Source organism: Caloenas nicobarica, chromosome 6 (genome assembly GCF_036013445.1).
Source record: "Caloenas nicobarica isolate bCalNic1 chromosome 6, bCalNic1.hap1, whole genome shotgun sequence".
Lineage (NCBI taxonomy): Eukaryota > Metazoa > Chordata > Aves > Columbiformes > Columbidae > Caloenas > Caloenas nicobarica.
This window is the reverse complement of record NC_088250.1, coordinates 30,282,369-30,308,302: the sequence shown is the minus strand read 5'-3', so window position 1 is coordinate 30,308,302 and position 25,934 is coordinate 30,282,369. Positions and strand designations below refer to the sequence as shown.

The 25,934-nt window shown below is 42.8% G+C and overlaps 1 protein-coding gene across 1 annotated transcript in view; it reads left to right on the top strand.

Annotated features, from left to right (window-relative positions):
* SEMA5B (semaphorin 5B) overlaps positions 1-22,201 on the top strand; it is a 134,206-nt gene extending 112,005 nt beyond the window's left edge. The window contains exons 19-21 of the mRNA XM_065637691.1: positions 507-551; positions 3,713-3,918; positions 21,583-22,201. Of these exons, the coding sequence (XP_065493763.1) occupies positions 507-551; positions 3,713-3,918; positions 21,583-21,738 (407 nt within the window). The 3' untranslated portion in view covers positions 21,739-22,201. The remainder of the gene's footprint in view (positions 1-506; positions 552-3,712; positions 3,919-21,582) is intronic.
* The last annotated feature ends 3,733 nt before the right edge of the window (positions 22,202-25,934 follow it).

The following is a 25,934-nucleotide window of genomic DNA, read 5'->3' as shown; positions in this document are numbered from 1 at the left end:
TAAGGTGAGGCAGATGGAGAAAATTGGTGTGTGAAGTGGGGACATTAATCAAGGGTCCGACAGAGCGACACTGTGGATAGATAGATGGTCATCAACATCTTCCACCCTGTGTTTTGTGGATATTGAATCTTTTGGGCAACTATTTTGTGTGGGTCAACAGTGAATAACCCCTTTCCACATGTCCTTTTATGGATTACAGTGTCCTGACTTAAAAATCTGAAATCTCTAGGCAATGGTACTCTTCTTTTTCATGGTTTTCTCAGCTTTCTTCTTTCCCCTAAATCAAAGCCAAAGAGTGATCAGGTAACAGTACTGGAACTCTCAGGTCTTTGGAGATGTTTTGTTGCATGTGTTTCACACTCTGAGCTTATCATTCAATTTAGAGAGACTCTCATCTTGCTGCAGAACACATGAGCACCTTCTTGTGTCTGGAGCACAGGGGGTTTAATTACTTAAAGAAGTAACGTGATGGCAAAACGATGACTTTCTCCAATCTCTCTGTTTAGTGATCCTGCCAGCCTCCAGCATTGATGAGAGCACGAACTGTGGAGGTAGGGTACCATTAACTATATATCTTATTTTTATCTTAACCTGGCTTCTTTTCTCCCTGTGCAATATCAACCAAGCCATTAATCTATACAGCTCATATCCTACTGATAGCCTTAATTCCACTGGAGTCTTGCTGTCTGAGTCAGACTAGAGAAATGTATTGCATGTCCAATTGTCAGTTCCAAGATTTTTATTTATTTTGGGGTTTGGGCTGGTCACTGAGGGTCATTAATTACTAGGGAGCACATTGCTGGACTCTCTCTACCCACAGGGTAAATGGTGCAGGAGAAAGGAAGAGATATTCTTCATTCCACCACTGTAAGCCTCCAGCCGTTTGGAGGCAGGTGTTTTTAAATAAGCTATAAAGATTTGAGTGAACAGGGTCTCTTAGATCCTTTGCTGATATAGGATGAGATTAGAGTTTATACTTGTTCTCCAAGCGCTTCCTTTCATTCAAATCCTCACCTCTCACAGAAGTTGTATCCTTTCTGCATGTAACTTGGAAAGATCCAGTCATTAGTGTCACTTTTCCATTGCCCTAGGAGCCCCTATGATAAAAATGCAGACTGAAGAAAATGGCAGTTCCTTTGACATTTTAAAATGCTAGTTTCACACTAATGACCATGTCAATTCCTGCTAACATCACATCCCTGCTTTCCTGAAATCTAGATGATCTGCAGGCTGCCAAAATCTCTTGTCTCTGTGGAGATCATGGCGAAAAAAAAAAAAAGCCATGCCACTCGTGGCATGGAAATGTGGCCTCTGGATTCGTGGCAGTGGGGCAATCAATGGAATTAAGATTTCAGCACCTGCAATGTAACAGTTGACTTTCTGCATCACTCCTTCCTCAGAGGGTGCAACGTACCTGCCTCAGTTCCAGGTCTCCTCACTAGGGCTTGCACTCTGCTGTTACATGCTATATCCACATGTCCTTTGTTCTCCACCACCATTGTATTTGCTGTTGCAATCTACATCTAACCATAGCTAATATCATTTATTACTTAGTGCTCCACAATATTTGGCAAAGAAGACAATCAATAGAAATTCTGTTGATGCATCTCAGAAAATCTATATTTTCTAAATGATGAACCAGAAAGCTTCCCCCTCTAGAGATTCAGATGCTGCAAACAAAATAATTTGGTTTTTTTCCCTAAGATACAGCTAAAAGTCACCTGAAAAATCAGATGGGTCTTTCAAAGGTGAGAGGGAAATGTAAGAGAGATTTACGTTTTAGAAAATATTTCCTACTGTAGTGAATTGGTAAATGTAGCAGTGAAATGAAACATTCACTGCAATATAACCAAAGCTGGACAGGAGGAGAATGTGACAGCGTCATGTGGCATATACTGTGTTTTAGCTCTCATGAGTGATGTGATGTAAAGCAGGCAGAGGTTTTTAGAAAGAAAATGTCTTTTTGGAACAGTCTTGTAACATTTAGTAGGAAATTATCATCTTTCTGCTGCTTTTTGGACAATCATCCAAAACACAATAGAAAGTGGTAATTTTGCAATAGAATTTTATAGTGTGGTTTAAAAAATAAATGTAGCTCGTCAGTCTAATAAATTCTGTATGTTCCTTACTATAGTTATGATTGAAGTGCATTATTTTGCTGTAGAACTCCACTAGTTTTGTTCTTTTTAAACTCAGGAGGATATTTTTTAACTAAAGATTAGAGGAGAGCAGTAGACTAATGGGCAGAATTCTCCATTTGAAAAGCATATCAGTTAAAATGTAAGATGACACCAAAAAAATGCACACCGTGATCAGACTAAGAATGAAGCTCATTTAAAGCCACTCTCTGAGTAGTCCCTTCCATTTCTCTGCACACATTCAAGGCAACACAGCAGTCTGTCTAAATGAATTGGCTTTTTAACTGTTATGGGAATTTTACCACTGCGGTCACCGCTGAGCCGATGTGGCTGTCCCCTGGGAGAGCTGGCCTGGGGGGCAGCAGTTGGGGTCACCCCCCAGGCACTAGGACCCCTGTCATTCCTGTTTCACAGGTGATAGAGCAAAGGCAGAGGAAAGGCAGTAGATTTTGGAGCCATCATCACTCCCCCCTGCACGTCCAGAAGACAAGGGGGCCATAAAGTTTTGCCACCCGAGATTGCCTCTGGTTGCTTCGTTAACTTGGTGGCTGTAAAGTTCATTGCTGTTTGTTCTGTTGTAAGTGGAGATCTGGTGGTGGTTGGTTTTACCCTGTGGTTTGAGAGTCTCTGAGGTGAGGGAGGAATGAGGAGCACTGTTTGATTTCGTGTTCCCCCTGCCAGCCAGAGTTGTGAGTCAGGTACCTCCCAGCACGGGGATGCACAAGTACAGCTCCTTGCAGAGGTCAGCGCTGAGCGTGGAGCGTGCTGCTGCCATCCCGCGTGGAGACATCTCTGCAGGAGGCTTTTATAGGCCCAGGGTTTTTCTGTTTGGAATATTTGCACTGTAGCTACCCTGCCGGCACCTGCCTGCAGCTTGCTTCCTATCTTTGCAGGTTGTGGAGAAAGCAAACAAAGAAGTGTTTTTCAAGCAGTTCCCCCCTTTCCTTTGTCCACCTTATCTTTCTCATTCCCCTGAGGACCCCTATTTCACTGCCAGCGATACAAATACACCTCAGAGGTAGTGCAAACATGGCCAAGGCAATGCCACCCCATAAATAAGCAAGAATGCTGAGCACGTTTGGATTACATGGGGGAGGAATGTGTATCTCCCCCATGCCACATCCAGTCCCACAGGCATTTTGGGCAGCTGACAAAAAGGGCTTTTCCCTCCCTTCCCCTTCCAAGAAACACTGAGCATTTTATCCCCTTTTTTCCATGATACGTACATGCTTTGGAATCCATTAATGTGCATTGTTTGTACGGCTCATTTCTTTAGCTGTCAGCTTAACATAATGTTTACTTTCAATATCAATAGAGGGGAGAGAGGAGAGACAGGGAGGGAGCTTTGAGAAAACAATGCATGAACCTGTTAAACTGCACAGGCAGAGCTGCAGTGGGGAGACCGATTTGCAGGGAGATTATGTCAGTTTATGTTAGAACGTAAGACTCTGGCTTTAACAGCTTATTAATGTTGATCCTGAGATGTCATAGCTCTGATTTGCACCTGTGGTCTTGTCGGGAGAGGGAAAAAGGCTGTACTTTGAAAATTGCATCTCTTGTCACTTCCCTTGCAGGTTTTAGTCTCATCCATCTGATTGCCACTGGGGTGTCCTGTTTCTTCGGCTCTAGCCTCTTAACGTTTGTGATTTACGTGTACTGCCAGCGCTGTCAGAGGCAGTCCCAGGAGTCGACTGTTATCCACCCAACCACTCCCAACCACCTCCATTACAAGGGCAACACAACCCCCAAGAACGAGAAGTACACTCCTATGGAGTTCAAGGTAGGGTACTTGAGAAATACCACAATCGGCTTGATACTGTTTGAACAAATTCTGTATTTATGTCATGGTTGGAATTGGGTAGGTTTGTGTTTCTGTGCCCAGCTGTTGGCATAGCATGTGGGGTTGAAGGGGCATTTAGCTGTCCTGTCACAAAGGGGTTAAAAAGTCCCATTACTGCAATGGGATTTTGTTCTGTTTCACAGTCCCGATGAATGCCAGTCTGGCAAATACATACCAAAATACTCCAGCCCATTCTAACTATTGTATGCATAGTAATTTTCCTCTAAGAAATCAGTAAGAGCTATGTTTGGTGCATTGTTAGTATGTGGTAAGAGGAAATGGAGGGGAGGAAGAATAAAAATGGAAACTTCGTTAGACAAATAGCTGGGAAAATACTTATTGGTAGGATAAGATTCTGGAAGTGCTTTGGGAACTGTCAAAATGGAATGAATGAGAAAGCAGAGAGGATTCTGCTCCCTTTGTCAGTCCTGGACAGAACTTATCCCAGGCAGCCATGCCGAATATAATGATAGCAGCAGAACTGAGAGTTGAAGCCTTAGGAGAAGATGAGTGTTGAGTGGCATGCTCTGTTGGTATGTCTGCTTGCTAAAGAGAACATCACCCGTTATCTGAGCAGATAGGACTAAGAGTGCAAAAACAAAATGCTGAGACAGTAGCGTGTCGTTGTATTTGAGCATCAGTCTCCAGGTGAAGTGTGGGATCAGCAACATGAGCAGTGGGATAGGTGAAGGTGCTTCGTGTCACCGCAGGAAGAACAGCCTGCCTAAAGTCACTTGGACAGCATGGAGCATTATTTGGGACGTGAACACAAAACAGAAGGAAACCCTGCAGCTGCTTGCTCCTCCAGATAGCTCTGTGCTGTTGACATTTTGATTGTCTGTTTCTGCTGATCTGGCCCGGCTTCTGACTGAGACCCAGCAATACGATCAACAGTGGGACTGTTGCCAAGGCCTAAATTCCCTGGATGTTGGGGGCTGTTTCTATGTAGGGACTTTTTAGTGCTGGGCACAGGATGATTCCTGATACATGGCCATGATTTGCAACATGAATATGCATCAGACCTAAGAGCTTGCATCAAATCATTTGAAAAAAGTCAATGTTGTTTTGGTGTTTTAAAGGAAAACAGTTTGAACTGGAAAATAACAGACCAGTTTGGCAATAAGCATGTGCTGAAATCCTCGTGTTGGGCATTGCAACACCTCAGAGGATCCTGCTGCCTATAAATGCAGTCTCAAAAACACCTTTCCTAGCAGCATAAGGCTACAGTTGCATAGAGTTTAATAAGGGGGCAGCCTCATAACACGAGTCAGCATGGATTTGTGGAAAGTAAATCATGTCAAGCAAATTGGATTCCTTTTTTAAATTAAATAAATATTGATCTAGATGTGAGGGAAGCAGCAGACATATTGGGATTTTCAGAGGCTTTTAACAAAGTTTCACAGGATGTATTATTCTACACACTCTGCATATATGGGTTAGGTAATAAATTATTAAGACAGGTAAAGAACTGGGACCTGATCCTGGAAACTTCAAACTATGAGAGTAATCCTTCCAGTTATGTGGGCAGTTGTGGTAAAGTCAATAGGAAGACCCAGATGAGAAAAGCTTGAAGGAATAAAGAGATGTTTATTATATAGCAAGCAAAAAAAAGAAAAGAGACAAATTTATTTTTGTGACCAAAAGCAGGTAGTTACAGGGTTGGTTTTGTGTTAACATTTTCTTCATGATTTATGTTGTGCTATTGTATGTTATCAGACAATGCTAAAATAGGAGGAATGGTTAAAATTTAGAAGGATGAAGTTGTTTGCAGAATGATCTTGATCAATTGAGTAAATGGATTATGAAATGCAATATGTCTATACTGAGTAGTACGGTGGAGTAGAATTAATAATAAAGCTAAGCAAAGTTTGAAATAGCAGCAGATTAATAAATGTAGTACCAGGAGGGAGCTGACCTCTTTGATAGATCCATCTCTGAGTACTTGATCTAGTGTGCAGTAACAGTGAGCAACTGTTAGAATCTTCTTTCAAGGGACATAAAGAACCTGGGCATTAGATCAGGTTTTGAAAAGTCTAGTTTATTTAAAGGAAAGCATTAGGTAACTGGGACTGTATGAGTTAGGCTGGGGGGGGAAAGGACTTGGACACGAGGAGAGATAGACCAGATGGGGCTTATTTATAGAATGGTAGGAAGTGAAAGAGTTCAAGTACATAAATCTGCAGTCATTGGACAGACCAAAACTAAATGTTTAGGAGCAAGGGGCTACTTGCTGAGAACTCGAAGTCATACATTTTCAGAGTGGTGAATGAGGCAAAGAGATTTACAGATAGGGTAAAATCTGTTTATTAAGTGAAGCCCCTTTTCTCTATTCCTGTTGAACATTTCCTAATGTTTGTCTTCTCTATTGACCCTCCTTTCTTAAATTCTTGCCTGAAAATGTCTCATTTAATACTACAAATTTGTCACTCTGCAGTGTTCCCTTGAAGAATACAGCATTAGTGCAGTAAGAGGAAGGCTCTGTGTGCTCTGTGCTGTGTAATTACTTACAGAACTTGTTATTAGCCAGCTTTATATTTAGGAATAACTGGCAGATTTTTCTAAGGGTCAGGAGGGAGTTTTTCGTGCCTTCAAGGAGCATGTGTGGTTTTATTGTGATGCTACACAATTAGCATTGAAATGATGAAGGAGCTAAAATTCACCTTCTGGAAAATGAGGGTTGGGTTGAGCTTGGGTATGGGCCCGTCTGAATTTAAAATGTGTATGTATGAAAGAAAGTGAAAACACCTGAAATTCCAGATTCTAAACACAAGTAGGTTTCTATTCAGCAATGCCAAGAAAACTGCCCCCAACATGTTTTAGGTAGTGAAAGCAAAAGAATCATTGTAGGGGGGTGTGTTTGTGTGTGAAAGAGTTAATAAATCCACAATTAAGGAAGTACATGGTGTGTAGACTACTTTTCAGTAACAGAAAATGGTATTACACAGTGACATGATGGTGGCAGAAGGCTGAGCATATGCACAAGTCTATTATTTTCCATTCTTTGATAATAATAAGCCTTCTGCAACCATCTTTAGTTTGTTTTCATCTTGAAATATCTCTGTTCTCCAACCAGCAGGTGAACATAGTAGAAAGTTTGGCAGTGTTACCTTCAAATGCACAGCACTGAATGCAAACTCATAAATCAAGGTGAATTTTATATGAAGGCAGGTTTTAATGAAGGAAGTGCTAGCTGATATGAGCCTTGTTGGACATTTCAGCACAGCAATGCACTAATGCAGATGGGAGGTAAATATCATACATAATGGTGACCTATTGATCATTTAGCTGATGCTAACTTGCCTAGGCAGTGTTTTGCACAAAAGTGTTTTATTTTTCCTGGCTTCTTTTCCCTTCCTGTTTTGTTTTCTCAAGAATGCTGTGAGGTTTATTATTAGCTATTTTAGCCATGATGTCTTAAAAGATTTCATGCATATGCATTTACCACCAGCACATTGACTTTGATTTGTTATTCACAGATTGTAGGGGAGAGACCTTTTGGGTCACCTAATAAGCAGTTCATGTTTCATTAATTGGTTAAAGTTCATACAACACTCTGACAATATTGAAGACTGTGCAGAACAAGAGCATAATGAAATAAAAATTATCTGCTTTTCACATTTTGGCATGATGGGTTACAGAACCACCTACAGCCTTCTCAGTACTGCCACACCAATTAGTTAATAACTGGCTATCAAAGCAGAGAGGAGATCCTCTTTTTTAACATTTTGCTTTAGCTACTCAGTGACTTACTCATGTGAGTTACTTATTAGTGTCATGCTGATGGAAAACCAGATGATCCTGCAGTAGAAGTGTAAGGATGTAGAGTCAAGGTTGAGCCCTTGTGAATTTGGAGCTCTTGGAACAGCCACACATGGAGAAAGGGTTTGGACTGAACTTCTTCCTATTGCTAAATCCTCTGCCAATAGAGAGAGCCAACATTTTATTCTACACAGGATTTGGACAGGCAAAGGCATCTGCACATTGGTCCAAATCCAAAATCCAATGGCCTTTGGATCAGGCCAGATGGGATTAGTGAGAAATGTAAGTTTGCAAGATGGTTATGATGATGATTCTGCAGATTTTCTTCTTGATTGTGCTGGACAGGCCTCCCTCTGCCCTTCCTTCCTTAAACACAGTTTTAGTCATGAGTCAAGCAGTCAAACTCTTTCTGTACGGATGCCTCAAATAAGCTGAGGAGGCACCTGAGCGTTGCATCTGCTCTGGGCGTCACTGCTGCTCTCACAGAAGCTGAGGGCCAAACACTGAAGTTGTGCTCAAGCAAAACAGTCATTTATGTCAATAAGCAAATTTATTGTGGGGGAAGATGAGGTGACAGCTGAGTGAGATTGCAGGATATGGCAATGAAAGAGGGAAACTAAGTATTTGATGTATAACGTGATAACAGAGGTTTCTAGGAGGACATCAGAACAACACACATCTCCTTCAGTAGGACTGTGAATCCTGCACTTGGCCAAAGTTATACAGCAAATATAAATGCAGCTACCAGAAAACTGAGGGAATACTCAGTAGATCACTTGGAACTCTGGATAAATTAGAAGCTACAGTGAATATTTTTAAATAAAGTGAGAACAATGCTGTTGAGAATCATATAAGTTTAGAGCAGACACCACCTGCAAAGGACTCCGGACACTGTGATCCACACTTCATTACTAATCCCAAATAATTCATGGCAATAAAATACTGAAGTGGAAGGTTATGAAACAGAAACCAGTTCTGTCTTTGGAATAAGAATCTTTCTGAATAAAACATCAGGCTGGGTGTTTGCTGTAGTTTTCAACACTGCAAAAAGAAATAAAGCTCAGGATATAGGAAAGTGGATTTCTAGATGGATTTTAAATGTCTTTCTCTTGGTGATGGTCATTTTCATTGCTGCTGAAAATCACACCTTTCTTTATAGCAGGGAGACAGCCAGTGGTTCAAGTTTAAATGAGCTTTAACTACTGTCAAGTGCCCTAGAGGAATGTTTGTCTAAGTCGGCCTTGGTCTCCGAGGAGGTTTTTTTCTCTTTGCCATAGAAAACTTAGGGCTTCAGTGTTCTATTGCTTAATCTGATATGTTGCTACTTAACTAAAATTGGCTAACTCATTTATTTGTAGTGATCACAGCACATACACCAATAGCACTATGATATAAGCTTTTTTTCTTTTCCTGGTGACCCTTTCACTGTGCATCATTCAAGTCCCAGGAACTGGCTGTAAAGTTCAGACATAAGCCAACAGCTGATGATAACCCAACATTGTCAATAAGATATCAACAGCCTCCCTTAAGTATTTGCTTTAGCTGCATGGTGTTTTAGAAAGAGATTTAGCTGATGTAATCAGCTGGGAAAAATAAATACATATATATATATATATATATATATATATAAATATAGTAAGTCAGATTGAAACATAAATTTTGATCCCAGTGAATTCCATGTTTAACAAAGACTATTTCCCCTGAACAAAGTGGCATTTAAGAACATTAAGTGCTTGAATGGTAGAGTACATATTTATAGTACTTACCGTGAGTATAGTATTATTTGAAAAAGAATAGTAGGGGCAGGGGGTTGTATTGGCACAGGAGCATTGTGTCTTTTCTTGTATGATCCTGCAGTTGCAAATATCACTTCAGGGGACTCTCAATTTACATAATGCCTGCTAGGAAGGGAAAGCAAGAGAGCTTACTGATGGGGAAAAAAGGATTAAGTGGTGTGTCTCAGTCAAAATCTATTAGTGTCTTTTCTCCGCTTTATATTGTTGGGTCAAGCCGAATTGAGCAGTCAGGCACGCTTGGAGGTGTGGATTGCCTAGGACACTTGTCCCTGTAAAGTGATGTGCACCCCTTGGAGGTGTCCTCACCCTGTGGCAGCAGTGGCTCAGCAGGTTGCTGTGTGCAAGTCATGGATATCTCCCTGTCATCAATGCATTATTCAAGAGTAGGGAAAAGTGCAAATTCAGATCCGAATGCTCCCTCTGGGATGCTAAGCAGCTGCCGTCGACCGTCACACAATGGGAATTGGTCCCTGCTCCATCCGCTCTTCATACAAACCCTTCATTACTTCGCAGGGCTGTTGCTGCTCACCATGGAGTGGGAATCCACATTATTCCTCCTTGTCGTCATTTATTCCTCCTCCCCAACATTTTGAGAGGGTCCAGCTTTTGGGATGACTTTTTGTTTTCCTCTTTAACCTGTATTGAGAAGTTTTAACTGATACTAGGGGTAGATACTTCATATTCATCCCGTCACGTTTCTCTCTGTTGACTCAGCCTTCTGTCCTCCTCCTTGTATGACCAGGTATATCTCCTCTACACCCAGGTCAGGGATATGGTCCATGCTCTCCCTTCTTACAGGCTAGGCTAGTCATCGTGGATGCTGACATTAGCCTTTCTGTGGGGTTGTATTACTGCAGCTGTGATAATCTGTGGATGAAGGCAAGACAGGTTTGTAGGTAGAAAAAGTTTTGGTTTGGTTCTATTTCAGTCAATGAATATAGCTGGGAAAAGCAGGCAGGTTTTTGAACATGTGGGCTGCTATTTCAGACCTGAAGACAGACAGATGTGTTCAAAAGTTTATCTGATTTTTCCATATACACTAGTTGATCTAATTATTGGTATTACCTTTTTCTTGCAATTTTTGCCATTCTTAATTTCTCTGAGGTTAAGATGTATCTACCCTCACCCATCCACCTGTGCTGGAAGAGGGAGAATTAAATGAAGAACTACAGGAATGAGAATAACAAAATCACACTGCACTGACTACTGTGTATTTACGTGACTTCCCTCTACTGGTCAGAAGAGGAATATTACCAATATACCCTAGTCTCATTTGCTAAAAGTTCTCCCTTAGTCCAGGTGCTTGAAGCGGTTCTTCCTTCCATGTCTCCTCAAAGCTCTGGCTGGCAGTGTTATGTGCATTGGCCAAACTGGGAAATCCTCAGTGCTGCCAAAATGTGCAGGAGGAATTAATTGTGTGTTTGCAGAAGAGTTTATAGAGAGCCATGAAAGAAGAGGGAGCTAAAGATAAAGGAAGAGGATAATATTAGACAAACAATGAATACCAAGAACCATATAACCTTTGTGGTACTCTTGGAGCTGAGCTGCCTTGCTATTCTTCTAGAATAGCTTCACTAGCAAAGAATGAATTTTAAAGTAGAATTATGAAGAAATGGAGCTGCATGATACAAAATAAAGATAGCTGTGTCAGTATTCAGAACTAGAGCTCAAAGTCTAGAACATTTTTGGGAGCTCTGAGAGAGGATAGCTGAAATACCTGAGCTGTTTTTTCCTGAACCATGACCGCCCTGTCCTAAAGAGCAGCTGAGAGCTCAGGGCTGCCCAGGATGTTCTGGCTGCTGCCTCCGCAATGCTGCGTCCATCGCCACCTTCCCCTGGTGCATCAGTGGTATATGCACAACAGGTTTGGCATAGGGTAGGCAGGAGTAGCTCTGCCTGCATTCCCCTATAGCTGCGGGAGTCCTCGTTAAATCAGCTCTAACATCGTCCTGAGATGTGGCACAAAGCATGTGAATAAAGGAAAGAACTGAAAATCTATGGATGAAGGAATCTAGGTGGACCGTATCCCAGAGTCTGTGAGAACCTGCTAATGAACAACTCTAATTACCTTACCTTACCTATCATGGATCTTGGGCAAAACCCCAGTGCCATGCAATGCAAAGGTAACACAAAAGTGTTTGTAAGAAAGCAGGCCAATTTCCTCCCAGCTAATTGAGTCGCTGTTAAGCTACTGAGGTCTAATGCACTAAAGTCACACAAGTAGGTCCAGTAAGTCTGGGTGGGAAACACTAGTTGGATTTGGGGATCAGACAAAATATCTAGAAGCATACAGGCCCACAATCGATAGAGTATGCCTGGACCTTCCCTGTGCAACAGAGCATATCAACGGGGTGTTAAATCCCGCTTGGTCTTCAAAATTTGTCAGAGTCGGCGCCATACCAGAGAGTGAAGCCAGAAGAAACAAATGGGATTTACTTGACTGTACTTTCAGTTACAGCAATGGAAACTCATTGAAACCAATCTGTCAGTGTTAATATGCAGGCAAGGCTGAATTAATATTTGAGAGGCAACATATCACATACCCTGACGAAATGAAAGGTGGTTGAGCTGAACTGACAGCTGAGCTGGGACCTAATGCTGAGCAGGAACAAATCAAACATCACTTTTTTTCACAGAGTTTCGGCTTTCAAAAACAAAGGGAAAGCACGAGATGGAGCTGCATAAGGGCAGATTCTCAGCTAGTTAAAAACGTAGCTACACTGGTCCATACACCTAAAGAAAAGAGGATGGTATTGGTGTCTTAAATAATCTTGTGATGTGTAAATAGAAATTGGTTTGGACAGGAATGCTGCTGTAGAGATTGAAATCTGGCTAATGGACTGTGAACATTGGGCAATCGTTAATGGGAACATACAGGGCTATGGGGAGGAGTTGTTTGGGGCACTGCAAGCAGTAATGCAAGGTTTGGCTTTATTTAATATCTTCATTATGAGCTTGGAAAGGGTGCAGTCAGTGTGTTTAATTAAACTGGCAGAAGATATTAAATTGGGAGGTGTGTCAGAAAAAAACAGCCACTGGTATAGAAATAGTGGAAAATGACCTGAGGAGGTTATAAATGTAGAGAGGAAATAACACGGTGAGATGCAGCATGGGGAGAAAACAAAGCAATCGTGAGGAAAATAATCGAAAAGCAGCTATTTAGAGGGTGGGAGATATTTGGAAAGCAATAAGACTATAAGAGACTGTGCAGAGTTAGCAGATGGTAAATTAAGCCCAGTTTTTACTTTTATTTCTATTTTTACTACTTTTTTTTTCCTTTTTTTGCACTACTGCAGTTACACCTTTGCAATTTTCAGTCTAAATGTAGCACTGTGGGCTGGCACCAGGCTGCATGACTTGAGTAGGCAATTCACCAGGATAAGCAGCTCTGAGACCACCTGAAAATTCGGGGCTGGTTGCTTGGATATAACTGCAATGGGGCACTGAGCACTACCTGCCCCAGACAGACCTACAGCTGGTCACTGGGGCCTTAGTAGTTACCATCAGCTGAAGCCCAGTGTAGCCCAGTTGCTCCAGATGATGATGATCATCAGCAAGTTTGTTGATGATACCAAACTGGGAGGAAGGGCCGACACACCATAAGGCTGTGCTGCCATTCAGTGAGACTTGGACAGGCTGGAGGACTGGGCAGAGAAGAACCTGATGAAGTTCAACAAGGGCAAGTGTAGGGTCCTGCACGTGAGGAAGAATAACCCCAGGCACCAGTACAGGTTAGGGGCAGGCCTGCTGGAAAGCAGCACTGCAGAGAAGGACTTGGGAGTTCTGGTTGACCATGAGTCAACAATGTGCCCTTGTGGCCAAGGTGGCAAACAGTACCTGGGGTGCATTAAGAAGAGTGTGACCAGCAGGTCGAGGGAGGTTCTCCTCCCCCTTGTGAGGCCGCATCTGGAGTACTGCGTCCAGTTCTGGGCTCCCCAGTTTAAGGATACGGAATTACTGGAGGGAGTCCAGCAGCGAGCTACAAAGATGATTAGGGGCCTAGATCACCTTTCTTATGAAGAGAGACTGAGAGAGCTGGGTCTGTTCAGCCTGGAGAAGGCTGAGAGGGGTTCTCATTCATGTTTATAAATATCTCAAGGGTGGGTTTCCAGAGGATGGGATCAGACTCCTTTCAGTGGTGCCCAACGATAGGATGAGGGGCAACAGGCACAGACTGAAGCACAGGAGGTTCCATCTGAATATGAGGAAAAACCTCTTTACTTTGAGGGTGCCAGAGCCCTGGAACAGGCTGCCCAGAGAGGTTGTGGAGTCTCCTTCTCTGGTGACATTCAAACCCGCCTGGACACCTTCCTGTGTGATCCGCTCTGAGTGAACCTGCTTTAGCAGGTGGGTTGGACTAGACGATCTACAGAGGTCCCTTCCAACCCCAACCACTCTGTGATTCTGTGGTCTGCACCCAGTGCGAACTATCAGTTTTAGAAGGCGGTGATTCTGCCTCTGGTGAGTTAGTCTGAGTACTAGAGCATGCAGGAGGGCAGATGCTGTAGCTCAACTGATTAGTCTCTGTGTAGTAACGCTGTTGTATACGTGAGGGACCCAGGAAGGGCACACACCAAGGCACAGTGATGCGCCAAGGAGACAGTTTGCACCTTCCCACGCAGCTGAGATCATGTCTGCTCTGTCCTGTGCACCAGCTATATTGGGAAGCAGCTTGGGGCAGCCCTGAATTCCCCTTTTGTGTCTGGACACCACGTCATGGGTGTTGCCAACACCAAATTACTGGCAAGGCAGGGATAAATAGCAGGCTTTAGGCTAGACACCTGCATTTGCCAGGGGGAAGATTTCAATCAACTCCTCGGGCTTCAGTTTCCAGTTCAGAAAAATACTTAAACCTGGATTTAGCTCTAAGCAGAGACTCATTTCAGTTTGCCTTACTATTACATACAGTTTGTTTTGTCATCTTACTCATGTGCTTAAACTCAGAGATGTGCCAAAGCATCTTTCTGACAATGGTCCTTTATGTTGCCAACTCTGAAGGTTTTTATAAGTTTAAAATGGCAGTAATATAACCTCACTCCCTCCTAAGTAAAAGGATGAAATAACAATTTTCAAACAGCTATAGAAAACTGTAGCTATTCGTTTTCTTATAATTCAATGTTAGTTCCATTGTCAACCTGAGCACATCTACAGATGCTGCCATCATTTGGGGGTTGTTTAATTTATTCACCAATAACAGTGAACAAAGAATTTCCAGTCTAAAAATATGGTAAGCTTCCATCCAAAAAGAACATGCAATCATAAGTTTAGTGTCCCAGTGGGACTTTTTTTGTATCTCTTTTTGAGATTAAAAACCTTCTTATATAGAAAATAGGTTCCTCATCTGTACAGCTGCACTTCACTGTAAATCCTGCAAACAGCCTTATTGAATTCATCAGAAAAAACTTGATACATAAACCCAGGCTGCTGCTACCTTTGACTTCAGCTTAGGCAGAGCTCAAGAGATTTAATAAAAACATCAGGTGAGATAGTTGGTTTCGTGTAAGACACTACGCAAATTTTTAAGAGAGGTCAGAAAGAAGAATCATTAAAGTCTTAAAAATCACTCTTAGCTTGCAGTAAATACGTGGGTCTCATAAGGTCTTTCTGGCAACTTTCCTTCTTTCCAGGGTCATTTGTAATGCACAGCTCAAGAGGCACAGCGGTGTCGTGGCATCCAGTTGATGGGAAGAAAGGGAGCATGTGGGTGGGCCAGACGTCATCTATTTTCTCAGTGTCAGTTTTTGCCAAAAGAGGTTATTTTAGTTGTATGGTTTATTTTGTTGAGATGTAATTATTATGCTAATTATTTTCAAATATACTGGTTAACTATAATTCTGAGGTCTCTGCCTTGGTAATTCCAGAGATGTACAAGCTGTGGGAAATGTTTCATAATATTAATATATTTCCACAACTCTAAGTCATTTGGCTAATGTTCCTAGAACACAAAAAGTAGCATCCTTTAACAAGAAGGCATGGCTAGCTCCATGAAACAGCTGATCTGCATAGAAAAGGCATTTTGCTCAATTTGATTTCACTGCAAGAAGCAAACAACTTAAAAGGAGCACAAAAGAACCTAAATGTTGGCTCTTGGCTTCATTACATCGTTGCACAACTCCCTTATCCTTCTCTTTTCCTGGGGGATGCAGGGTGTAGTGGCCATCCCTCTGTTTCTGCAGGAAATCTGTTGGATGCTTTTCCAAGGAAAACTGGGAAGGCTCCCTCAGTTCTTTTGGGCTCGTTGTGTGACTGAGTTCAGTGAGAATGTTGTCCTGATTTCTGCAGAGGCAGGATGCACATGGGCTTCGTTTGCATCTTTCTAAGAGGAATGGGTTGACTACAAAGTTGCTGTCTGCTACCTGGACCCTGATTTTAGACCGTCACCTGTGTCTGTAGTGGGTGACCAAGGTTAGCAGTGACTGGAGTTGTTACCCTTGATGGCTTAGTGCCTGCGCTCACTTTGTGACAAAGGGAAAAGTTTTCTTTGTAGTACGCTGAGACGTTCAACATTACAAACGAACTTGCAGGATGGAAACTTCCAACCATGCAGTCAGTGCTGGCACAGGTGACACGTCTCTGATGAGTCATGCCCCTTGGAGAGGTGCGCGCTGCATTACTCAGCCTTCTCAGAGGTTAGATAACTTATCCATAAATGCTAGACAGAGTGATTTGAAGCTGCCCAGGAAGGTCACCCAACCTTTTCTTTCTTCTTTTTACCTTTTTAAAGAGGAAAGTGTCATGAGTGAGAGGTGGAAGAACTGAAATAACCCCTGCTGATGGGGAAATAATAAACTGTGAGACTGGGAGAAATTGTCCTTGCTGGGTTCACAGGGACTGTGGTGTTGCTTAGCTGGTAAAGTTTAACCTACAAAACTCTTGGGAAACTTGCTGACTGTTCCCCCACACCACCCCCAAAATAGAAAAGAAAATCTGAAGCTCAAAGAGAATGCTGAGCTCCAGAAAGCTCAGTGTTTCCTGCATGAGAAGATTCAGGAAATCTTGTCGTTGCAAGTCACTCTGTGGGAATTAATTTATAGCCCTTAGTTTGGTATTAGTTATACATGTATCAGATGGTTTAGAAGCATCCTTTTCACTTTATCTTCTCAAACACTACATGGAATTCCTTTTAATTGGGGATGGGGGAATTCATCCCCTTTTAAGATCAAGTTTTGACATTTTCATGATTGTTTAGTGAAAATTGAAACATTTAATCTGTTTGTGTGTGTAAGAAATCTTTATACAGCTTGTGCATGCAGCTATAGGATGGGAGTAGTACTGAAAGTCCCGTACTGTTATGCATGAAAATGTTTTGATACATCTGGGAGAATGTAAGCAAGTAGGTCAGTGGATTATGACTTAATGATTTGGAGCACAGGCAGAATTTGGGGGAGTAGTGGCAAGGCATTGCTGGAGAAAAAGTAACAAATGGAAAATCTGAATGATGACTTAGGCTAAAAATATCAATGGAGAAAGCCAAACAAGATTAAATGTATGCATACGGCACAATGCAGTCATGTTTAACACATCCGACACTTGGCTCTACCTTGGGAGAAGCAGCCTGAGAGTGAATGCCAGTATTCTGCCTCTGGTACAAAGGCAAAGCAGCGTACAAGGGAGGATATCTGTAAACTTTCCCCTTGGACTCCAGTTCTGACTAATTGCTAATACAATAGCAAGAGTGATAACAATTTGTTTATACATGTCTGTAAATAATGAAATACTAAGGATTCTGTTGTGCTTGGCATAGACATGCAATTCACTGGCAATAAGATCGGACCTTTTGATTAGCTGACAGATCACACGTAATGGAGAAAGCTGCTGGTGTTTTACATTCTCTTAAAACCTTAGTCCATCTGAAAACATCCCTGCTTGACAAAGCAGAGTTCTCAGGAAATGTTTTAAAATATATTAGTCATATGCCAACACAACATAATAAAGGGTCACTTTTTATGGGGAATATTATCCTTGTACAAGTACTGGAAGTTTCTGTCTTCTCAAGGACCAAACTGAGGGCCTGACATACATTTCCCTCAGTGTTTGTAATACATCGTGTGTGTGGCACAGAGATTTTGCACCAAGTAGTGTTTCAGGCGTGGAAGTTGATTGGGCTTTTGGTCTTTTCTGATCCAGCTTACTGAGCAACCAGTCCTAAGAGGCTGTAGCTGCAGGCAGGAGGAAGCATTAGTGTTTGATATGGGAGGAAGCAGACAAGAAGAAGGGGAAAATACAGGCTGAGTATCAGGAAAATCGTCTTCAATAAGGTCTTGTGAGAGCTCTGATGACTGATGTGTCTCCCTGAAGGGTGAAGGATGGTAGTGCAGAAGGGCTCAGGCAACAAAGGCAAGTCTGTCTTCCTTCTCTGAAACCAGTGGTGAGGACAGCCTGGTCTCCAGTGCTCACTGTGCTGCTTTAGTCAGCTTAGTTCCCGCAGACACAGATAAGTCCCTGCAAAAGCACCAAAGGATTGTCCCTTCTAAGAGGACTTATTGAGCATTGTCTTCAGTAACCACTTCTTGGCCCCTGTAGTAGTGGGGACTTGGCTCAGAGGTGGCTGAGGTGAAGAGGCACTTGTGGGAGTTGGGCTGTGAGCAACGATCTGGTCCATGTTAGTTTTTGTGATTGGCTGTAGTTGTGTGGTGGTGATGACTCTTGGTCTTTCCTGTTGGGACTGGTAAATATTGGTGGGAGTGGCTATGGGCACAGCAGGCTTTTTTTATCCCCACAGTAACTCCAGTGAGTTCAAGTCATTGGGAGGCTCTGACCTTGATGGCACAACCCATATAGCGTTGGGGGAATATCTTCCAAAGGGAAGGTCATTGGCCATGTCTGTACTGTCACAGGGAAGAACTGCAGGACAAAGGCAAGTTTTAAAGCGCTGTGTAAAACAGCACAGGAGCCCACCCAGAGAGACACACCTGCATACCTCTCGTGCAGTGCATGCATGGGTATGTATGTGTACATCTCTAAAATTCACTGCTGACTGATTTCCCTTTGTCGAAATAGCAACGAATTTCTAGTGCCAAGGCACCTAATAACCTATTTATTAAAACAAGACAGCCAATAAGTTTGTGTGGGGAAATGTTAAGGCAGTGCACATTGATCACACTGATTTAGGACTGTACTGCCATTGCAGCGTTTCTGGAGACAAATTCTTTGCAGCTAATTGCATTATAAATTCCACTAAACCATTTTCCTAAGGTATTTCCCTAAGATATAAGCCCTTCATTGAAAATAAAACCAAAAAGAGCAAAGGAGCAGTTGCGAGGGTGTTTTTTCCTAATTAAATGTTATATGAAAGAGAAAAAAAATGCAAAACGTAAATTAAATGCTAAGCCTGCTGTAAGAGACTAGTTTTAAACAGTGTGGGACATGTTGAAACTCACAGAGATTTTCCAACTGAAATCCAAAAAAGTAGAGTTCTGAGGTCTTTGTCCTCAGATCAAGATGGTCCCGAGCCATCGCAGGCCAGGATTTTGATGTCACAAATTGCAGAGGTGCTAATCCTGGCACGTCATGAATCTTAACTGTCCTAAAAAGTGCCCCAGAGCCTGGATGGTGGACCACTTTCAAGAAAGCCCAGGGAGCGCAGCAGTGGGGATCAGCCTCATCTTCCTGCTGTGGTGGAGCGTGACCGTGGGGTAAGGGGTAACACTGCTGACAGTGGGTGTTCTCGGCTGGAGACACCGATGGGAAACTGCAGTCATCATGCGCAGCCGGTGTGAACACCTGTGGTGTTTGCCAGACAGCAGTTCCCCCAAACACTCAGCAGTAGTACTTAGTGAAGTGCATTTTTACAGGGAATCTCAATCGTTTTTATCAAGTTGGGTCAGAAGACACTGAAGCAGAGAGCAGTTAATTGGATTTCCCGAGGAAGCAGAGCAAGCAGCAGAGGACTGAGCCTGGCTTCCTTGTGTCTCAGCTCCAGCACAAAGCAGCAGTCTGCTGCCCGCACTATTTTAATATTTCTTTGGGTGACTGGCAGCAAAGCATGCCATTGCTTTTCTTCCTTCCATAGTGAAGGGCACAAAGCCTCATTCCTTGGAAATGTTTGTCCCTTTGAGGGTGCCTATACAAATTGTCTCCTTGGTTCCTACAAGTGGCGTGCTGTGAGCTCGTTTTAGAGGGTTGAGGCAGGGAAAGATCACAGTCAGACCAAGAGGACACTGAGCCTCCTCTTGTTTTCATGTATGGGATGTTTCAGGTAGTGCTCATTTCCAGAAAGGTTGTTTGGTAGTTTGGCAAATGGGAAATTTCTTTGCCAGGATACTTTTGCCATAGGAAAGCCTTTCCTCCTGATGTCCTGTATGAAACTGGGAGTTGCAGCTCCCAGGGTAGCTCTAGCTGTGAGCCTGCTATCAGATTAGAAGAAAGCACTTTCTTTTCTTCCTCCTCCTCTCCCCTTCCCCATGCAGTCAAATTACTCAATTACAAAGAAGTTGTAGCTCTGACCCTTTCAGTGGTCACAGCTGGGATGTGGCTGAGCCCTGGCTGTCCCGTGGGCAGGTGTACAGGGTGAGACCCTGCTCACCCAACTGTAGCCTCCTAAAAGTCGGGCACCCACTGTCGGCGGGCCATCCTGCCACTGCCAAGGCTGGGGGGGAGAGGGGATCCCCCAGGAGGCAATTTTCATCTACACGTGCCTTCTTGCAGGAAGGGGGCTTCTCCCTGGCTTGCCAATGGAGCCCCAGTACCTGAAGTTTAGGTGGCTGAAGTTAGATGGGTCGAGTAAGGCTAATGGAGCTGGGCATTTAATGGGCTTGAGCATTAGTTAATTAATTTTCTTCTTGCCCTGAGTGGGTCGGGTATGAGCTGTTTGTCTCAAAGGGGAACTGAGGTAAAGTGGTTCCCCCAGGAGTATCGGGTTGTGGCAGAACAATTGTTAGGTCCCAGGACTAGTTGCCTCACTAGACCTCTCCATCTCTCTGCTCCAGACAGGAGAGATGCTCATGCTGTCACTAAATGTGCTGTGCCCTGATCATGACGGTACTGTAGCAAACACACCTAGTGTTGACTCCCAAATCAAAGGAGTGAGCATGACAACCATTAAAGGTGCACCTAGGAGCAACATAGGCCAGGAATATGTGTAAGAAATTTAAGCCAGGGGTTAACTGAAAAAACTATAATAAATGTTCCTCAGCCAAATTCATAGAAATCAGATGACTATAAAGATGAAGGAGAAAGTTCTATAACATTATTGCATCATCCCCACCCCTGAAATGGAATTTCATACTTATGCATAGGAGATGGCTGGCATAGCAATGGGCTTTAATCAGGGGGGAGGGGGACATCTATTTGCTGGTGGGAAGAATAACAGTAATTCTTGCAAAAAGCAAAGAATGGGGGGAAGAGGGGAGGGAGAAAAGCCTCATCTCTAAATTTTTATGGTAAAGGGGGTGTTTGTTGTTCTCATTTTTTATGTTGTTGTTGCCAGCAATTGTTACGTGGTTGTTAAATATTTTTTTAAGTCATTTTAGTTTTTCCAAAAGTGACCATGATTTGTTACTTACACTGTAGCTTACAGAAGTGACACACTTAATATCGGGGGGTCCAAACCTGGATATCTACCAATGGAGATGGAGATCAGGTAAATGCACACCTGCTCTTCCAAAGAGAAAAAGCTGCCCTTTGGCATCTGGTTTGAGAGGGAGCTGCAGGCCATAACATGAGCATTTTGGACCAGATTAGATTAAGCGCTGCCATTAATCACCAGTTTTCGTGTAGGCCCAGCATGGTTTCATGTGACAATGACATTCAGACAACATGCCATGTACCAGGAGACTCTGTGTCTCTGGAGAAGGCTCTGGGTTCTGGCCCTAGCAGTAGCTGAGTACAGGTCCACCGAAGGAGACCTGTCAGGAGCTGTGGTCCCCTGCAGACCAGCCCGTAGTGTGTCCGATGGACCGTCTTCCTCTCCCAGCCGGAGGGAAGGTGGTGGTGGCTGCAACAGAGACCATGATGGAGAAGGCAGGTGAGAGGGAGGTGTCTGCAGGTAGAAAGGAGAAATCGTGTGACACCATTGCCATGCCTGTCATCTTCCTCTTCTCTCTTACAGACACTTAACAAGAACAATTTGATACCAGATGACAGGACCAACTTCTACCCGTTGCAGCAAACCAATGTGTACACGACAACCTATTATCCAAGTACACTGAATAAATACGACTACAGGCCCGAGGCCTCCCCTGGAAGGACCTTTACCAACAGCTGATGATGGACAGCTCCTAAGGACTGGATCACTTCCTATATGATTTTTTTTAATTGATTTTATGGACCAAATACTGGCCCAGCTTCTAGATGTAAATATTGTACAATAGGGTCTTTTTTTTTTTTCTTTTCTTTTTTCCTTTGGTTAATTGTATTTCTTGTAAACAGCACATCTCCTTACAAGGACAAAAATGCATATGGACCATTCTGCAGAGCTTTTGTGGATATTTGGCTGGAGATGGCTCTTACTACTGCAACTGTTTACAGCTGGATGATCAGCATTGCTGTCCAAGGCCGACGTTGTCAAGGAGGTGGCTTTGTGCTGGGATCAGTGGCCACCATGCAGCAGCACGTGACACACAGGTGCACTCTGAGCAAGACAAGAGGTGGCCTCCTGGGACAGGGCTGGCTGGCTGGTGAGGAGCATCCTTCCTGAGACAGGGTAACAATGGTGCACTGGATGACACGCAGCTCATGGGACAGGCCAAGCGGGACTCCATCGTGCCAACAACTTGAATAATGTTTTCCTTTTATTTTTCTTTTCCTTTTTTAATTTTTTTATTTTTTTTTAATGTCTCTTATAAAGAAGAAAAAAAAAACTTTCTAGGGCAGTGTTCCCTGTATCATCAACAGAATCTTTTTTGTATTGCAGGAAATACTCTCCACAGCCTTCTTTGGTAATATGCAGTTCAGCTGATGAGAAACAACACACAAACAAAATGCATTACCCAAAGAAGCTTTCCAGAATGTTTCCAGTCTTAATTAAAATAAAATTATACAGGCAGTGAGACACTGAGAAAAGTAAATGTTGGAATAACATCGGAGACATAACTTGGAGTGCCTAACAAACAAAGATGTTTATATCACTGGAAAAGAGATGTGATGATTGCCGCACAAGAGCCATGGGCTTTTTTTTCTTACTTTCTTGTTCTTTTTTTTCCTGAGAGAGTGTTAACTCTTTTTGTTCTATCTTTGATCCTGATTGTGTCTGCCAGGAAAGGCAACTTTAGAGGCCATGCTCTTCTTGTGGGAAATCACCATGCTTTGGGCTAAGTTTCCTTCTTGTTTTATTGTTGGTTTTTAGTTCATTTACTTTCAAAGAATGAACAATTCTGACTTTGCAGGGGGAGGGTATTTTTGTAAGGAATGTTTGCATAGTCTGACATGACCCAGAAAGTCTGCTGCACATTCTTATAGTGTCTTCCAGTCAGTATTCTATGAAATAGTAACACAGCTAAGTAATGTGCGTTGTTTGCCAATATTTTTTAAATTTTTCTGAAAAAAAACCAACCACCAAACAAAGGCTGCTGCAGCTATTAAAATAAATTGGGGCGGTAGCATTATTAAACAATATCTCCAGCCTTGAAATGTAATTTTGTGTATGTGTGTGACTGTGTCTATAAGAACTGTATTAGTTTGATGCAGAAGCCATGTTGTCTACAACCAGATGTTTGTCTGACATAACTGTTTGGCAAAAAGGAAACTTATTGCTGGTGCTTAATGTACAATTACATCCAATGTGTTAGCAACGTGAACAAGTTCACTGCTGTTATCATTCAGTGTTTCTAAATATTTATAATGAACTCCTGATGCTAAGGATTTTAGAATGTCGCAATACTGAGCATGAGATAAAAGTACACCCCGAAATGCGCATGAGCTCCACGTGGTCCCAGCGTGGCTTTGTCGTCTGCATCTCGCTCGAGCAATGTCCATGCCCATGCTTGGCCATTGCCTTGGCCGTGTTCCCAGCGGTCCCGTTTGTCTGTGCTTTATTTCAGATTTTGCTGTAAGCTGACACTGATCGTTTCTCAGTGCTGTTCCTTTGTAGTTGCTTGTTTGAAAGCCCAGCTTGGGCTGTGTGCTCAGCTCTTTCACGTAGGCAGCTGGTAGGAAATGAAGAAAGACCGTGTTGCTCTTGACAAGTATATTGCTTTTCCTGCGAGGAAAAGCCAACATGGCTCTGTAAGCCTGTGTTATAATGGCTTGACTAGAAGGCCAGAATAAAGCAGCCTCCCATTTTGAAATTACTTTGTTCAACTTCAGTTTGCAGTGATTGAAGGCTGTAGGGATATTTGTAATAAAGTGGGGGCATTAGAATTGCCATGAGGATGCCTTAGGCTCAGTGGTGCCCATCATTTCCAGCTGCTGCTCGTCTAATTTAGCAGCTTGTCCTGCTTCTGCTCTGGTCTCACCGGGTGAAACAGAGGCAACAGAGAAAAAGAGAGAGAGAGCCAGGGTGTCCTTAAATAGATGTTCTCACAGGTGTTGCAGGGGAGGAAAGGGCCAGGCGAAACAGGAAACACTGGTAGCAGGTACCAGCACCTGCGGGGGCTCCTGCCTGGCCCCCAAACCCCATTTGAGGAGCGATGACTTTGTGCCTCATGCCGTAACAACTTCACCCCGTCTCACTGAATTTCCACGTCCCCCTCAGCAACACTGAAAATCCTCACTTAAAGTAGTTCTAACAAGTATGTAGCCCAAGGGTTGGAAATTATTACATTAGACTATCAGGATGGGGTTTCCCAGCTTTAATTTATGTGAGTCAGAAGAAAACATTGGCTCCCAAGATCAATCTAGCCATCGTGAAAATTAAAGCCATTTCCGAGCTTCCCCTTCAGAGCATTCCCTGCATTTACCATGCATGTGGCAGGATTGCAGCTGGAGCTTGAGGGGATGCGAGTGAGTCAAATCTTGCAATTATTTTAATTTCCTATTTTTCTTTTTTCTTTCCCCCCATTAAGCATTTTTTTCCATTTTCAGCTTTGCAGAATGACATGATGTAAACTGGTATTTTTTTTTTTTTTTCCCCGAAGTGCCACATGGCAGCTGAAATTATTTAAATGCTCAGCTCATCAAGATAGGTCATTGCTGCCATTGCACTCAGGCGGTGGATATTTTGAAGGCTGTTGGAGGGCAGATGTTTCGAGTGTGATGCATGTAGTTATAGTTTCATCAAGACATTCCTTCTTACCAGTCATCCAAATGGATTCAGCCCTTTTTCATATAATTGGCAATCACAGCAAGGGTCTGTAGACTCCATTCAAGCAGAAAGTAGAATCCAGGAGAGAACAGGAGAGAGTGAAAGAAAGAAATTGGGATGCTTATTACTCAATTAATGTTTGCAGGAGAGTCCAGTTCTTTAAGGACGATGTTAATGTGGTATGAGGGTTGCATTTTTTTTTAATGAACTCTCTAATGCATGGCAGGTTAATGACATCATGTACAGTGATATTCTTGCAATCCAGGTAACTCAGCAGCGTGGTCACCAGGTCTGTAATATCTGTTGCAGCTTGAATTGCTCCTGCAGCTGGACATTAAACTTGCTAAAGTTTCCTATTCCTAAGGCCATCTTAAAGTGCACTGGAAATGCATTTAGGTTGGGAGCAACTTTCCAAAAGACTCATCTTGTTGTACACATATATATATATATATATATATATATATATATTTCTTTTCTTTCACTTCTAAGACAGAGAAGGGGAACCCTGGGCAGTTCCTGTGGTGGTCTAGAGACACTGGTTCCCTACAAGCCCTTTGGCTTGAATTCAAGTATACAGCATGTCAAATATGATGGAACTCGTACAGCCAAGTATGTAGTGGAATCATCTTTAATTAGGCCATTCTTTCATTTTCCATGGGAGAGGCTGCCGTTCTCCCTCCAGAAGGGGTGCTCATTACAGCGTTATCCAGGCTGTGTTGTGCCCTCACCGTCGGGCTTTACTTGATCAGCTGCCGCCCAAAAACCAGTTGTGCTGCTCCCTGACGGACAAACCACATAATGATCAAGCCCCAGCGTTAGAGGTGCTGTTGCTCTAAAGGTGCACTTGAATGTTCAGCAGATGAGCCAGGGCTGCTCTTAAATGTGTGAACTGTACAGATACTGTAGGAGAAGAATATATATTGTCTTGCCACCACTGTTTTTAATGCCTTACGTTCAGAATATGAGAAGGTTGGTTTGAAATCAGAGGAGGAATGGAGTGCACGTCTGATGCAGACAATTTGACGCCTCCAGTGTTAATCTGATGTTAAGCTCACCTGGAGAGGAAATTGCTGTCCAGTGAGATTGATTTATTCTTTGTACCAAATGTAGTGGGGGGAGAGTTATATATATATATATAAAAAATGTAAATGTAAATTTTGTGCAACAACTTACTCTTTTCTTTTGTAATAGTGTATACATCTATCAGTGGATAGATACAG